Source organism: Hermetia illucens, chromosome 5, assembly GCF_905115235.1.
Source record: "Hermetia illucens chromosome 5, iHerIll2.2.curated.20191125, whole genome shotgun sequence".
Classification (NCBI taxonomy): Eukaryota; Metazoa; Arthropoda; class Insecta; order Diptera; family Stratiomyidae; genus Hermetia; species Hermetia illucens.
The window spans coordinates 97,117,673-97,131,655 of record NC_051853.1 but is presented as its reverse complement, the minus strand read 5'-3'; the positions used below and the strand labels follow the sequence as shown (position 1 = coordinate 97,131,655).

The following is a 13,983-nucleotide window of genomic DNA, read 5'->3' as shown; positions in this document are numbered from 1 at the left end:
ATTATTTGAAAAAGAAAGTTCGAACAGAAGCATTTTCTGCTCTCTCAGGATCCTTTTCAAAGGTCGCTACAGTAAAGTCAATCTTAATTCACCATTTGTATGTTTTGATAAATCAAAACAAAGACCCCTAACCTATATTTAGGCGGCAAGAGGTCCACTTAGAAGTATAGGCACTGAAAATAATGTTCGGAGACAAAGCATTTGAATTAGTTAAGGAACTTCAGCGAACATCTGAAACGCTTCCACCATTCGATGTAAGTGCGAACCAAGGTGAAGCCTCACTCATTTCAACGAAATTCTAATTTGTTTCAGGATGATGGCGTTAGACAAGTCCTTGAGGAAATTAAAGCGATTTTCGAAGAAAACTGCCAACAAGCGTGAGTACTTTACTTAAGGAAATTGCCTCAAATGAATGCATCAACTTAGTTTTACAGCGCAGCATATTCCCACTCAGGAGACCGGACACTATGGCCTCTGCTGAGTTTCCGTCATGCAGCAATTCAGCGAAATAAACGCTGCCTGCTCGCCTATCTCTACCAACGACTTCAACGCATTAAAGCTATTCGCTGGGAATTCGGCCCGATAGTCCCAAACGACATCAAAAATTCATTCTGCGAACCTGAAACGCAATGGTTCAACTCATACTCGAAATCGCTTGCTACATACATGCGGTCGATCGGCGACGGACAAGGGATTGACCTCACCGGAGATTTGAAGCCACCGAAGTCACTGTTCGTGGAGGTCCGGTGTCTCGAGGACTACGGCAAATTCGAGTTAGAGGACGGGGAGGTCATCCTCTTGAAAAAGAACAGCCAACACTACCTGCCGAGGTCCCAAGTGGAGTCACTGATCCGACTGGGAATTCTGCAGCACATCTCGTGAGAGGACTCAGTGGGCGGTGGTGTCTCTTTGCCCTGATCACTTCCTTTGTTTGTCCTAAGCGCGATACTTTGCATCTTATTTCGTGTTAAGTATTATCTCGTCCGACGGCAATAAAACTTGTTTTCGGTGGCCAATCACATTTATTTTTATTTGAATACTTTGGGGCAACCAGGCCGAAAATAATCCTATTTAATTCTAACTTTCGCGTTATTTACACTCCACATAAGTACTGGCTCCTGCTACACAGCTAAACGTTGAAACCTTGGTCACGCATGCACTTTTTGTGCGCCTCTATCAGATCGCCGCAGTTGGGCTCTCCCTTTTCCAAAATGCTGAAATAACCAACGAAATTAGGAAATCCTTGACAGTAACTGAAGCCGATAGCTTACCATTGATCACGCGCTTTTTTGGTTTCAGGGCAGGCGCAGCAGGCTTTGCATTTCGGTTTTTCCGCCGTTCCCGATGCAGGAGGTGCAACTTGTGACTCCTTAGTCGATGCATTACCCATAGTGAAGAGGAAATCTGAAGCAATCAGATTAGGTTAGATTTTGAAAATGATATATTCTCACGTACAGTGCAGTGAAATTGCTTTATAAATGTGACTTCAAAACGTATTTAAGCTTACTTGGTCAAGTATTGATGAAGGGCGAGTTGTTATTCCTTCAAATCGAAGGTGCGGGTGACTAGATTTTATATAAAGTATGACAGATGACGACCTTGCTCGGCTATATACTATCTGTCATTACTTAGTCTAGTACATTCAACCTAAAAAAATCTACGACAGTTTTGGTTATGTCATTTTCCGAGGACGTATTTAAACCACACAAGTTGTGGCGTTACGACCAACATTTTTAAAAATATATACATAAGTGTAAAGATCTCCATATCCAAAGTAGAACACTTTGATTTAGAGTAAAAGGAACTGTACTGTAACTAGCTTAATACACTGCATTGAATTCGGGTACGACCTCCGTGTAACTGATTTTTCTGATTGATGTTACTTCAATAGAACAGGTGAATGCTAAGTTCCAATATTTATGTTCTTCAAGCAAAGGGTGAAGATGCTGATCCTGCATTGCGTAACTTGATCCTTTTATCCACACTGCATTTCTTTAATTAATTTCTAAACTTAATTTTATAATTTGTTTATATGACAAAGATGTGGACTCGACGTCCTTGATCGGGTGTTTATTTTGAACACAGGATCTCAGTTTGGAATCGATTTGGATTTGGTTACTTCATTTTTGGATATGCATGTATATATTAGTTTCTCTTATGGGTGGAGGTGACAATCTTAAAAAGACGCTGCTGTGCCAGGTTGTAACAGTGTGTGGAATTCTCGCCCACTAAAACCACCCCCACTTCTCCGCCCATATCCCCGCGGGACCACCGTGAAGTATTACTTGGCGAGGAGCGCTCTGGTTGACACCAGCACAACTAAGTCACACGCCCCTCGCGCTTTCCTGTTCTCGTCCCAGTTCCCGCCAACTTTTCCTCAGTCGCAGTTAAGGGAAAGTCGCACCGCGTCCTTGAAGAACTATTGTGCAGTTACTGTTGCGTTCACCGCATTCCAATTTGCTACGGAACTCAGCGTCCGATAACTGCGTTGAGGGCGTCGTTTAACCTTCCTCTTTCTCTGGGCACGTGGATAGGACTCATCCAGTCCGAAGCGATGCAAATACTTCCTGTATCCACCTGTCCCGTAGGGAACTGTGTTAGGTGGTAATTCAAGTCTCCATGTTTTCGCTCGTCCCATCTTTCAATACATTGGATCAGTGTGTGGGTCCAGCGGCCTTTTTCGGAATTATCCCATCTTTATCGCATCTCTTGTACAGCTCCTTCCTAGCGGCTGTTCGGAAGCCCTCCCTCTCCTTCTTCGGTAGAGTTAGTGTGCCTCATTCGCTAGAAAATGCAAGGGAATCATCCCCGCGATGACGCACACTGCCTCACCAGATACCGCCCTATATGCACATCCAAACTTACTCTTCCCTGGTTCACTATGTTATCTAGTGCGCGCACCCAGACAGAAGCTGCGTATAGAACGATGGATTTCACCACCCCTGCGATAAGCAGCCGGTGACTAGATTTTGGCCGTCAATATTAGGCATTATCCTTGCTGGAAATAAGCCAGACTTTGCTGTCTTTTCACGCGCATAGTCCAGGTGCGCCCCGAAGCTCAACTTGGCATCGATCATTACCCTCAGATATCTAATGATTGATTTGGAAATGGCCTCGTGATTACCAAACCGGATTTTGAGAGTATTGTTTTTACTGCAATTGGTAATAAGAACCGTCTCCGTCTTATCTTCCGCCAGGTGCAGTTTTACTATTTTGTTCTATGCTTTGATGGCATGAATGGTTTCACTTCCATATAGTTCCGCGTCCTGGTGGTGTTTCGCAGTTACTACCACTGCCAAGTCGTCTGCAAAACCAATCAACGTGTTCCACAGCAGGGGCCCCAATACAAAACCTTGGGGAGCACCTGCTACGACAACATATTTCTTCGGCCCGTCAGCCGTCTCGTACCAAAGAAGTCTCTCCCAAAGATAACTCTCGATTTTCCGAACTAAGTAACCAGGGACACCCAGTTTAGCCAGGTTGCACTTACTTCAACCCAAGTTGGCTAAGTTAAAAGCATACCTTACATCCAGCGTCATCACCGCGCAGAACTTGTGGCAAATGCCTCCCGGGCCAGGTCTACGACCGTTGTAATTGCATCGACCGTGGAACGCGCTCTGCGAAACCCATACTGCCGCTCCTATAGACCTTCCGCTAGCTCGACGAACGGAAGCAGCCTGTTGTATGTCATCTTTTCCAACATCCTCCCCATAGTGTCTAAAAGAGAGATAGGGCGATATGAAGAGGGTACTCCAGGCGGTTTTTGGGGATTCGGTAGCAGAACCAACCTCTACCTTTTCTAGTGAGAGCGAAACACTTCTTCGAACATGCACGATCCAAATTTACTTATAAATCATGCGGGCCTGATTTTAACAGCCACTCTCAAAACTTTGTTCGAAATCCCAGCAATTCTGCTTACTTTCCCGCAAAGCCCTCTTCCTTCTGGTCCTTTGCAAAGCCTCCTCACTCGCAAACACTATGCTCTCAACTTTCACTTTTCTTCGTTCCACCAGTAGTTTGGTTGCCTACTGATATAGAACTTGTGTCGCGGCATTGTAGAGTCGCATGCCTCACTTACCCGGAGAGATAACTAGCTCACCTATTCCACTTTTGTTGCTCACTCGGCTGTCGCCTCCTGTGGTCCTGGTCACTGTGGGTGTAGTGTTCACTCACCCGCCAAACCATCCGTCTTGTCAAAGAGGTACTGAGGTAAGTCAGATTGACGTTGGCTATTACAATGTCTAGCTCCGCGAAGGTTTCAAGCAAGATTTGGTCACTAGTGTTCGTCACTCGACTTCCCCACTCTAAACACCAAGCTGTCTAGCATTTCCTCATATTGCGCTAATGTTGCACTAGAAAGAGCGTAATAGCTTTTGCCCGTACAAAGTCGGCTCTCGAGAATGCCATTGTCAGGTCTTGAGCTGCCTCGCAATCATTAAGGTTGATTTGTATTAAACTAATTTAACCCCACGATCCGGTTCCTTTCTATATGCCGGAGACTTGCCACCACCTGCAACCTTTTTCCCTTTGCACAACATGCATTGTAGATCTCCATTGCAGTCTTTGATAAGATGGCCCTCATCTCCGCACTTCCTGCTCTTTCTCGAAATATCGTGCTCACTAGTACATTCTGCTGCAAAGTGACTGAAATCAAAGCATCTTTTGAGACATATTTGCTCCCTAAGTCGGCGGTAATCAGTTTAATCCCTGATTCAACCGGCAAGCTAATGATAGCAGTCTGTATACTTCCATACGCCTTCTTCATTCTTTTTATCGCGCTTTCTTCTATTCCCTTAAAATTGAATTGTTCCCTTAACGCAGCACAGGCATCCTCTCATGATGTGACCTCATCTAGGTCTTTGCACTTGATTACTATCTGTTGCTTTCGAACTTTTACTTCGGCTTGCTCACTGTCTTCTTGCCGGACTTGTTTAGCTCCAACATCAGATCGCTCTTCTGCGTACGCCTGATACAACTTACACTGCCGCCCAGGTCTGCCAATTCAGGATTGACTTTGACTTTCCGAAGGATATTGGTGAGACATATCTCCTTTCTTAGAAATAATAAGTATTTCTGGATGAATTTTCTTTTTTTCCTTCTGCCGCTTTTGTCCATTGTTCGCGTTTACAAGCTGTAAACTCTTTCCCTTTTGTCAAAGTTGGGAATATAGTCGAAGAACTACCCGGAACTTTAATCGGCGCAGCTTTTTTCGACGAAGAGGCCTGTTTCTTCTTGGCTGCTTGCTGGGCATCAAGGGGTTTCCTTATCCCGAACCTAATCCGTATGCCCGTGTCCTCACCCACCTTATGTTGAGTAGGCGTCACCTGCGTCTTCCGCTTGACTTTACCACATGACGCCTAGACGTTTTTATCCTCCACCGCCCTAATATAGGACAACTTAATGTCACGTATCAGAACCTTGATATTTTGCTGAATATTCCGCCTCTACTTGCTGAACTCACAGAGGTCATTTATGCGTTCGCTTAGTGAAAAAAACGATATTGCAGTTTGCTAATTTCCACGCTCTACAGCACGTCTTTTACAGCATCGGTAATTATGTCAATCCGGGAACTATCCAAGTTTCCTTCCGAGTCCCGTGACGAATGTCAACTGTCTAGGGGCAATGTTGCCCTCAGTAGTGACCTTCCGAATTTTGAGCTTTTGCGAAAATGGATCCGGTGTAGATCTCATTTCCAGTCCACTAAGATCTCTTGTAGCATTAGATGCCAAGTAGTCACTACTGAGGAACTACGGTCGCTGGATATCGACGGTTGGGAGCTCGCTTGCCCACTCTCAAAACCCGCCAGATTCCGAATCCCCGAAGCCCTGCACCATTAAAAAACTACCTTTCTCATCCTCCATATTTGGTTTGATCTCTGTGTTTCCTTTTTTATCCACGGGTGGGCTTCCCACCTACCCGGCCATATCTTTTGATGCAGGCATGTGCATACCCACAACGTATCCACCGAGCGTTTCCTTATCCGCACGAAGGCGTGCGCCTGATGGGATATTTGGCAACTCCAGATAGGAGTATACCTATTAGCTATAGTATCTCATTCAAGCCTATAGGCTTATATAACCGACGGGAACCGGTGCGGTTATAATCGACGGGAACTTTATTATGTCGCCTACCTCCAAATGTTTCAACCTGGTATCTGTTATTAAGTATTCTCCCTCCACCTATTTTACACAAGTGCCAAACTCCGTCCTAAAATATGTGTGGGTTGATGAAAGTTTAGCCGGCATGGCCAGTGATTCGGAGGCTCTTCTTGATGAGCCTTAAGCAATTTTCCGTAAAATGTACACCATATTAATGGTAAATTAACATTTTATTGTTAATAATCACATAAATTTTGAATGTTTTTCTCGAAACGGCATGTTGAAAATCGGGTTCCACCGTAGCTCAAAATCTATTCAGCAGAATTCTTTTAAATTTTCGCTACTTATTCAGAACATATTTCAACGGTTCACAAACGAGGATAATTGTGATTTATCGTGCCGTTTTTAAGGTTTTGCACTATATTATTAAAATCCATTTAATGTTTGTTTGTCTTTTCTCCAAATCGGTTTCACCACACTTAGGTCGATTTCCGCGATTTAGGCGGTCAAAATTATTTTAGAGTGAATTTTGACTTTAAATCATACACAAATTACTTAATCTTTCTAAAATTACTGTGTATTTCCAAACAAAAAAGTGACAAATTAACACTTAAAAATAAATTAAAAAAGTGATTACAATCTTAACCTACATCGGCACCTTATTTTCACAAACGAATAGGTTCCCTGTGCGTAAAATGTACACACTGTATTCTAGGAGTCATAATTTTTTAAGATAAATAAAATAAATGCAATCTTATCATTAAAAATTGTTCAATAATTTTTATTTTATTAATTTGAAAATAAAAAATGGATTTGCAAATCAATTTATGTATTGAATCTGAAAGAAAACCTCGGGAGAACACAATTTTCTCACTATGAGTTAATTCAAGCCACGTTCTTCTGGGGTGAAGTACCAATAGTCTGACTTCAATAGCTGTAGAACTTATATTCAACTTTTGTAAAAATCTTTCGACTTCGGCCCGAATATATATAATAACAACGGGTTGTTGATGTTTAAAGACGAATTTGAACCTACTTGTAAGAGAACAAAGGGTTTCTTCTCAAACCATTGAGAAACGACTATACTTTCTGGGCAAGTACCGATGACCTTCATATAATCTTTGAGTAGGTGAATTGATTTATTGATATTTCTAATAAATTCATATTATCGGTTGTTAAATCCGATTCTATGAACATTTTTAGAGCTTACATTGGTGTAAGTAATTTCATCTTGATCAGATTTTCTGTAAACTTTTCTGTATTTCCTTGCACAAATTGGAGAGTTCCTGATTTCTTTCAATGTTTTTGAAGCTTCCCTTTTTTCCCGCCCGCAGTCTGCTTAAGCTGCGTAAACGATTAATTCATCACGAAGTAAAGAACGGATTTATTCTGTTGTCCTTCTTTTGGTCCTCTCAAAAGAATTTTTAAGGGGGAGGATTAATTCGGTGAAAAGATGGCATGTTTTTAAAATTTTTTTGTGGATACTGATAGCTCAACTTATTTAGTCAATTTTCATATAATAGTAAAGCATTTGAACAATATTTCACGAAATTTCTGTTACAAAAAATTTAAAATTGAACGAGTGGCTGTGAATCTCCGGAGATGTTTCTTGAGGTAACCCTGGAAGGATTTTTTTGTCTATTTTTCAATTTTTCGTGAGATGTTATGCATTCATTAAAAATAAATAAATAAAAAATCCAAAGAAAAAATCTTCAATGTACCAACCCCCAGCCGCTATGTGATTTAAAACGGTGACCTGGTATCGTTTGTTTATTTGCCAATAGTTCAAATGTTGCTTCTAACCAAAGTGGATTGGTTTTAAGGAATACTGCTTGATTTCTACATTTTCTGGACCATTATTCTTCCATTCTCATCATCATTAACGGCGCAACAACTGGTAGCTAGTCTAGACCTGCCTTAGTAAGAAATCCAAGACATTCCGGTTTTGCGCCAAGGTCCACCAATTCGGTATTCCTAAAATCTGTCTGGCGTTCTCGCCTGCACCATTGCCCCGTCTCAGGCAGGGTCTGCAATGTCTTGTCTACCATAGATATTGCCCTTATAAACTTTCCGGGCTGGATCATCCTCATCCATACGGATTAGATGACCCGTCCACCGCAACCTATTGAGCCGGATTTTATCCACAAACAGGCAGTCGTAGTATCGCTCATAAATTTCGTCGTTCTGCAAGCTATGGAATCGTCCATCCTCATGTAGGAGACTAAAAATTCTTCGAAGAATTCTTCTCTCAAACTGCTAAAAACTTAAATCTCGGTGGAATATATGAGGACTGGCAAGATCATAGTCTCGTACAGTAAGAGCTTTGACCCTATGGTGACACGTTTCGAGCGAAACGGCTTTTGTAAGCTGAAATAGGCTATATTGTATCGTAGCAACTGTTATCGGCTGCGATTTTCGACCCTAAATAGGAGAAATTTTCAACGGTTTCAAAGTTGTAGCCTCCTATCTTTATTGTTCTTATTTGACCAGTGCAATTTGATGTTGTTCATTCTTTGGTTTTTGGTGCTGACATGCCTAGCATGTACTTCGTCTAGTCTTCATTAATGTGCAGTCCAAGATGGCCTGCTCAATCTGGATGAAGATAGACTGCACATCTCGGGTTGTTCTTTCCATAATGTCAATATCATCTGCATAGGTCAGTAGTTGGGTGGACTTAAAAAGTATAATGCTTCTCGCATTAGCATCAGCATCACGGATCATTTTTGCCAGGACCAGGTTAAAAAGAATGCACGATAGAGCTTCCCCTTGTCGTAGTCCTTTGTTAATTTTGAATGGTCTTGAGAGGGATCCTGCTGCTTTTATCTGTCCTCGCACATTGGTCAGGATCAGCCTGGTCAGTTTTATCAATTTTGTCGGGATATCAAATTACTTCATGGCCGTGCATAGTCTTACCCTGGCTGTGCTATCATAGTTGATAGTCGTCGACGAAAAGCTAGTGTAACTGATGGCCATATTTGAACAGTTTTTCTATTGGTAGCCGCAGAGAGAAAATCTGATGTTTTTGATTTGCCTGTCCCAATGATGTTTTGGGTGAACGCGGCTATCGGGTCTAGCAGAATGATGGGGAATATCTTATAGAAGTTACTCAGCAACATGATAGGTCTATAATTGCTGCACTGCGTGATATCCCCCTTTTTATGTATGAGATAGATCATGCCTCGTTGCCAGTCGTCAGGCATTGATTCGCTGTCCCACACCTTGAGCATTAGTTGTTAAACCACTTGGTGTAATTGGTCGCCTCCATATTTCACCAATTCGCCTGTAATTCCATCGGTTCCTGGCAATGGACTATAATGGAATCGAGGAGTATAAGGATTCATCCTGCTAACTTGTTGATATACGAGTAACTTGCGCGCCCGGTGCGGTTCCTCCCAGTACTTGTCGAGTTCGCAGACTTGTTGTTTCTCCCAGGTTTTCTTTTCCCGTCTGCGAAGTAACTTCTCGACTCAGCGGAGTTCGTGATAGACCTCTGGCATGTCCGCGTTCTTTGAGAATACAACATTACTCGGTATGCAGCATTCTTCCGTTCCGTTGCTAGCTTACATTCATCCTCATACACCAGTTGTTCTATCTTTTTTGCGACTGGGACCTATGTTGTTAGTGATTGTAAAAAACATTTGTCAATGCTTCATCTCCAAGACCGCTGTTGACTGCGGTTATTGCAACATCCATTTTCCCCTTATAGGTATTACGGAGGGCTGCGTTGTGTATGGTTTCAGTGTAAACTCTCGCCTAATTGTTAGAGGAGATTCTAGGTGGGGTTGTAATTCGAACTCGGAGCACCGTGCCAACAAGATAGTGATCCGAGTCTACATTGCCCCCTCCTATAAAGCTGAGAGGTGGCAATGTTCAATCAATGCGTAGTTAATCTGGTTTGAGAGTGGTCCCATCTGGGGAGGCCCATGTATACTTTTGGACCGTTTTCCGCGTAAACCAGGTACTTCCAACAACCATTTCGTGCGACATTGCTAACTCAATAATCCGCAGTTCCGTATCATTGGTGTTTTTATGTAAGCTATGGAGGCCAATGTGTAGCCTGAATATGCACTCCGGCCCTAGTTGGCTACTAAAATCTCCAAGTATGATTTCGATATCACACTTGGGATAGGTTTCGAGGACTTGCTCTACTGCAGTCTTCTCCATCTGTAGCTTTCCATTAAGAAAGAACTCCCAGCGGTCACCATGTGGAGATTTAGATAGGGTTTGATAGTAAAGTTGCTGGTGTTAGTTCAGGCGTTCCTCAGGTTTTATGCTTCATCCTGGGTACTAATACGCGTTTCGCTCTATCTGTCTTTTTTTACCCTTTGATCGCGTTGGACATTTGGCTTTCCAAAGTATAAAAGCACATTGCCACTTACTTCGCTTAGACCGAGGATGTCCAACTTATATCGCTGGAATTCTTGCTCGAGTTGGAGAAAGAGAAGGTCCTGGGGTTCTTCATACCATTATCGAGTAGCATGTGCACATTCCAAACCAATCATAGTCCATTTTCGATACCCAAAGATGGTCCTTGTGGCTAATTCCTATCTGAGCTGTTCTTGACATTTGGGTAGGAGCAAAATTTAGAAATTTGCAGGTTGCTAGCCCACAAATTTCTATCTCTTTTAGTCGCCTTTTAAGACAGGCAGGGTATACTTTGATTGTATTTTTAACATAAATCCACAAAATGCAGGATTCCCACAAAGCCTTGAAGTATTATGTATAATATTGTAAATGAGCTTTACAATCATGTAAAGTAGATCAAGAGAGATTTGTTGAGTCATAAAAGGGTAATAATCACGGGCGAATGCAATGCTGACCACATTGCCTCCTTCAATGTGCTATAGTTTATCGTTACGATCTTAAGTGAGCATCTAAAAACCAACCAACCATTAAACGTTTAAACAAGATGACTCCTCGTCAAACTCTGCTAATTAATTTCGCAGATCTACTGTTTCAAAATTCATCTATTGATGTGGCTAATAGGAGTTCCTTAAATAATTGCTAATGCAATATCATGCCATGAGTGCATATAAATAATAATTTTCACATTATTCGCTGACAACCTGTTCACACATTTTCTTTGAATCTAAAATTGAGGATCGGATCAGAAATATAACGATGGCTATGGTAACAAAAAAAGGATTACTAGTTTGGAATGTGAAATATATGCTCTTTTTTCGGGACTGCTACTCTTAGAGCACTCATTGAACCGATCGAAAACTACATCTGGACGGTCCAGAAAACGAAATTGTTAGACAGTGAGGTATAGGAATTTTACCAGCAACACCATTTTCAAAAGCGGAAAAGAGTCAAGTTGTCAACAACCTTTATTCTCCAATGGAAGAGAAGGGCAACTCAGTAAAAGACGAATTCTATAGTATGTAATCTTGAATTCATAGCGTGAATATAAGAGGCCAAGTGGGACTCTCTTAGAAAACCCGACGGTACTTTCACGAGCTCCAGACTGGATTCAGTACAGACCCTCCTGGAAGTACACCAGTTGGGAGAACAAGTGAGAGAATTAGCAGGGGGAGAGTTGACGGTTCTTGCAACTCCTTCAACACGCAAGTGCTACAAGGGGAACTGGCACACTGCGAAAGTGGTTGTTACGCATGGAAAGGTGAGAGCTGCCATACTGTCTTTTGAACATTAAAGCACCTGGCATGGATGGCATATATCCGGCAATGCTAAAGGAGGGTATGGAGCATTTAGAGCGACCTCTAAGAAATATTGTTCGAGGATGTCTTGCTCTGGGCTACGTGCCTTCGTCTTGGCAAAAGGTTAACGTAGTCTTCATACCGAAACTTGGGAAAGATGACTATTCTAATCCAAAAAACTTCGGACAGATCAGCTTGACTTCATTCTTGCTGAAAGGTTTGGAGAGACTGGTGGAGCGTCACATTCGTGGAAACGCACTTAAGTCACACCCACTTAGTGAAAACCAACATGCTTACCAACGTGGAGTCTGCTCTTCATTCTTTGATCACAAAGATAGGGGATGCAACTTTGAATGGTGAGTACGCGATGGGAGTGTTCGTGGACATTGAAGGAGCTTTTGACTGTGCGCCTTTCAAAAACTTTGTGATGCCGCCAGAGAGCATGGTGTTGCTTTAATTAAGTGGATTCATGCTATGCTAACGCAGAGATTGCTGTGCGCTGAGGTGGGTGTCGATCGCTATCTGACTGCAGAAGCAACGAAGGGCTGCCCCCAAGGAGGTGTGCTTTCACCACTTCTGTGGAGTATGCTGATCGACTCAATGCTATACGAACTGCAAAATTTGCCAATACACGCTCAAGCTTATGCTGATGACGTGGCTGTGCTTGCTGTTTATCGGGATCTTGGAACAGTGTGTAGGAATATACAACGTGTCGTTGATTTGATAGACAGCTGGTGCCTTAGACATGGTCTGTCAGTTAATCCAAATAAAAACACTATGGTATTATTCACTAAAAGGAGAAAACTGGATGGACTTTGCCTCTCTGAGATGAGGGGTACAACCCTTCAACTCTCCGAAGAAGTGAAATATCTGGGAGTCACTCCAGATAAAAAACTTCTTTGGAACAAACATGTAGAGGTAAAGATGAAACGAGCTCTCACAGCTTATAGGCTGTGCAGACGGATCTTTGCCTCGACATGGGGACTCAGGCCCCATGTGGTAATGTGGATATACGTTGCCATCATTAGGCAGGTGTTCGTATATGATTCCGTAGTGTGGTGAGTTAAGGTGAGACAAAAAGGTTTTCACCGTGAACTAGCCGCACTGCAAAGAACTGTGTGTATGGGTATCACTGGTGCCATGAGCACTGCAATGAGAGCAGCTCATAGACTAATTCGATTAGATATATGGGGAAACAACGGATGTGGGGGCACAGAGCATTGGAAGAGTTACTGGGAGAACTGAATCCAGTTCTTACAATGCCTTCCGATTTTCGTGTCCCCATGCATCTGTTTGGTAGAAGATATGAAGTTACCCTGAATCGTAGAGAGGACTGGGAAGTCCCAGAAGAATGCGTAGAGGGATATACGGAAGTCTTCTACACCGACGGCTTAAAAACAGAAGAGGGTTCTGGTGCCGGAGTCTACCCCTCGAATAAAAACGAGAAGTGGGCTTTTCCTTTGGGACAATATGCAACCGTTTTTCAAGCTGAAGTTTATGCGATCCTAAGGGCGGAAAACTGGGTGATTGGCGAGCAGTTGAAGGGCAGGCGCATCGCAATCTGCAGTGATAGCCAAGCTGCTTTGAGGGATTTGAGTTGTCCTTTGATCACCTCGAAAATCGTTCAGGAATGCAGAAACTACCTAACTCTACCTCTAGATTCAACACCGTGGAACTACTCTGGGAACCTGGACACTGTGGCAAAGAGAGAAATGAAATTTCGGATGCTTTGGCGAAAGAGGGGTCAATCTCCCCTATGTCGGGACCGGAACCAACAATTGCAGTATCAGTAGCATTGGCTAAGTCTGTTTTCAAAAACTGAGAACAAGCTTCCCATAATGACAGGTGGCAGAACCTAAATGCTGCTCAACACACCAAAGTTTTCCTGCCAGAACCGAACATGCGAACCGCAAAGTTTATCTTGTCGAAAAGCAGGAGGACTTGCAGGTATATTGCGGGCATTCTGACAGGCCATAATTCACTAGCTGGGCATATGTTCAGAATAGGAATTACTCAAGATGATACGTGTCCTTTCTGTAATGAGGAAGCGGAATCCACGGTGCATTTCCTATGTCAATGCCCCGCCTATGGACGCATCAGATATTTGGTGGCGATATTATCCAGTTCCGACGGGTAGCATCACATCCACTAACGGAAATCTTGCGATACGTTAACTAATACGGAATATTCCGTTAGACGGGGGTGGGGAGTACAATGGACTAACA

The 13,983-nt window shown here is 42.8% G+C and overlaps 2 protein-coding genes across 2 annotated transcripts; one reads left to right on the top strand and one right to left on the bottom strand.

Moving 5' to 3' along the window:
- Nucleotides 1-35: 35 nt before the first annotated feature.
- LOC119657210 (DNA replication complex GINS protein PSF1-like) lies at nt 36-1,016 on the top strand. The gene is made up of 3 exons (XM_038064020.1): nt 36-254; nt 313-377; nt 435-1,016. Exons 1-3 carry the CDS (start codon nt 183-185, stop codon nt 880-882), a joined length of 585 nt encoding a protein of 194 aa, XP_037919948.1. The 5' UTR covers nt 36-182; the 3' UTR covers nt 883-1,016.
- Nucleotides 1,003-1,630, bottom strand: LOC119657213 (cytochrome c oxidase copper chaperone). Its single transcript, XM_038064022.1, has 3 exons — nt 1,508-1,630; nt 1,272-1,404; nt 1,003-1,214 (listed from the first exon to the last, which is right to left on the bottom strand). The coding sequence occupies exons 2-3, from the start codon at nt 1,388-1,390 to the stop codon at nt 1,130-1,132; spliced, it is 204 nt and encodes a 67-aa protein (XP_037919950.1). The 5' UTR covers nt 1,391-1,404; nt 1,508-1,630; the 3' UTR covers nt 1,003-1,129.
- Nucleotides 1,631-13,983: the final 12,353 nt, after the last annotated feature.

Excerpts from the sequence above, each read along its gene's own strand:
- LOC119657210 (XM_038064020.1), top strand. The coding sequence starts at position 183 with ATGTTCGGAGACAAAGCATTTGAATTAGTTAAGGAACTTCAGCGAACA. Across the intron at positions 255-312 it reads AAACGCTTCCACCATTCGAT|GATGATGGCGTTAGACAAGT; the intron begins GTAAGTGCGAAC and ends AATTTGTTTCAG. Across the intron at positions 378-434 it reads GAAGAAAACTGCCAACAAGC|CGCAGCATATTCCCACTCAG; the intron begins GTGAGTACTTTA and ends TTAGTTTTACAG.
- LOC119657213 (XM_038064022.1), bottom strand. The coding sequence starts at position 1,390 with ATGGGTAATGCATCGACTAAGGAGTCACAAGTTGCACCTCCTGCATCG. Across the intron at positions 1,215-1,271 it reads AAAAAAGCGCGTGATCAATG|CATTTTGGAAAAGGGAGAGC; the intron begins GTAAGCTATCGG and ends TGGTTATTTCAG.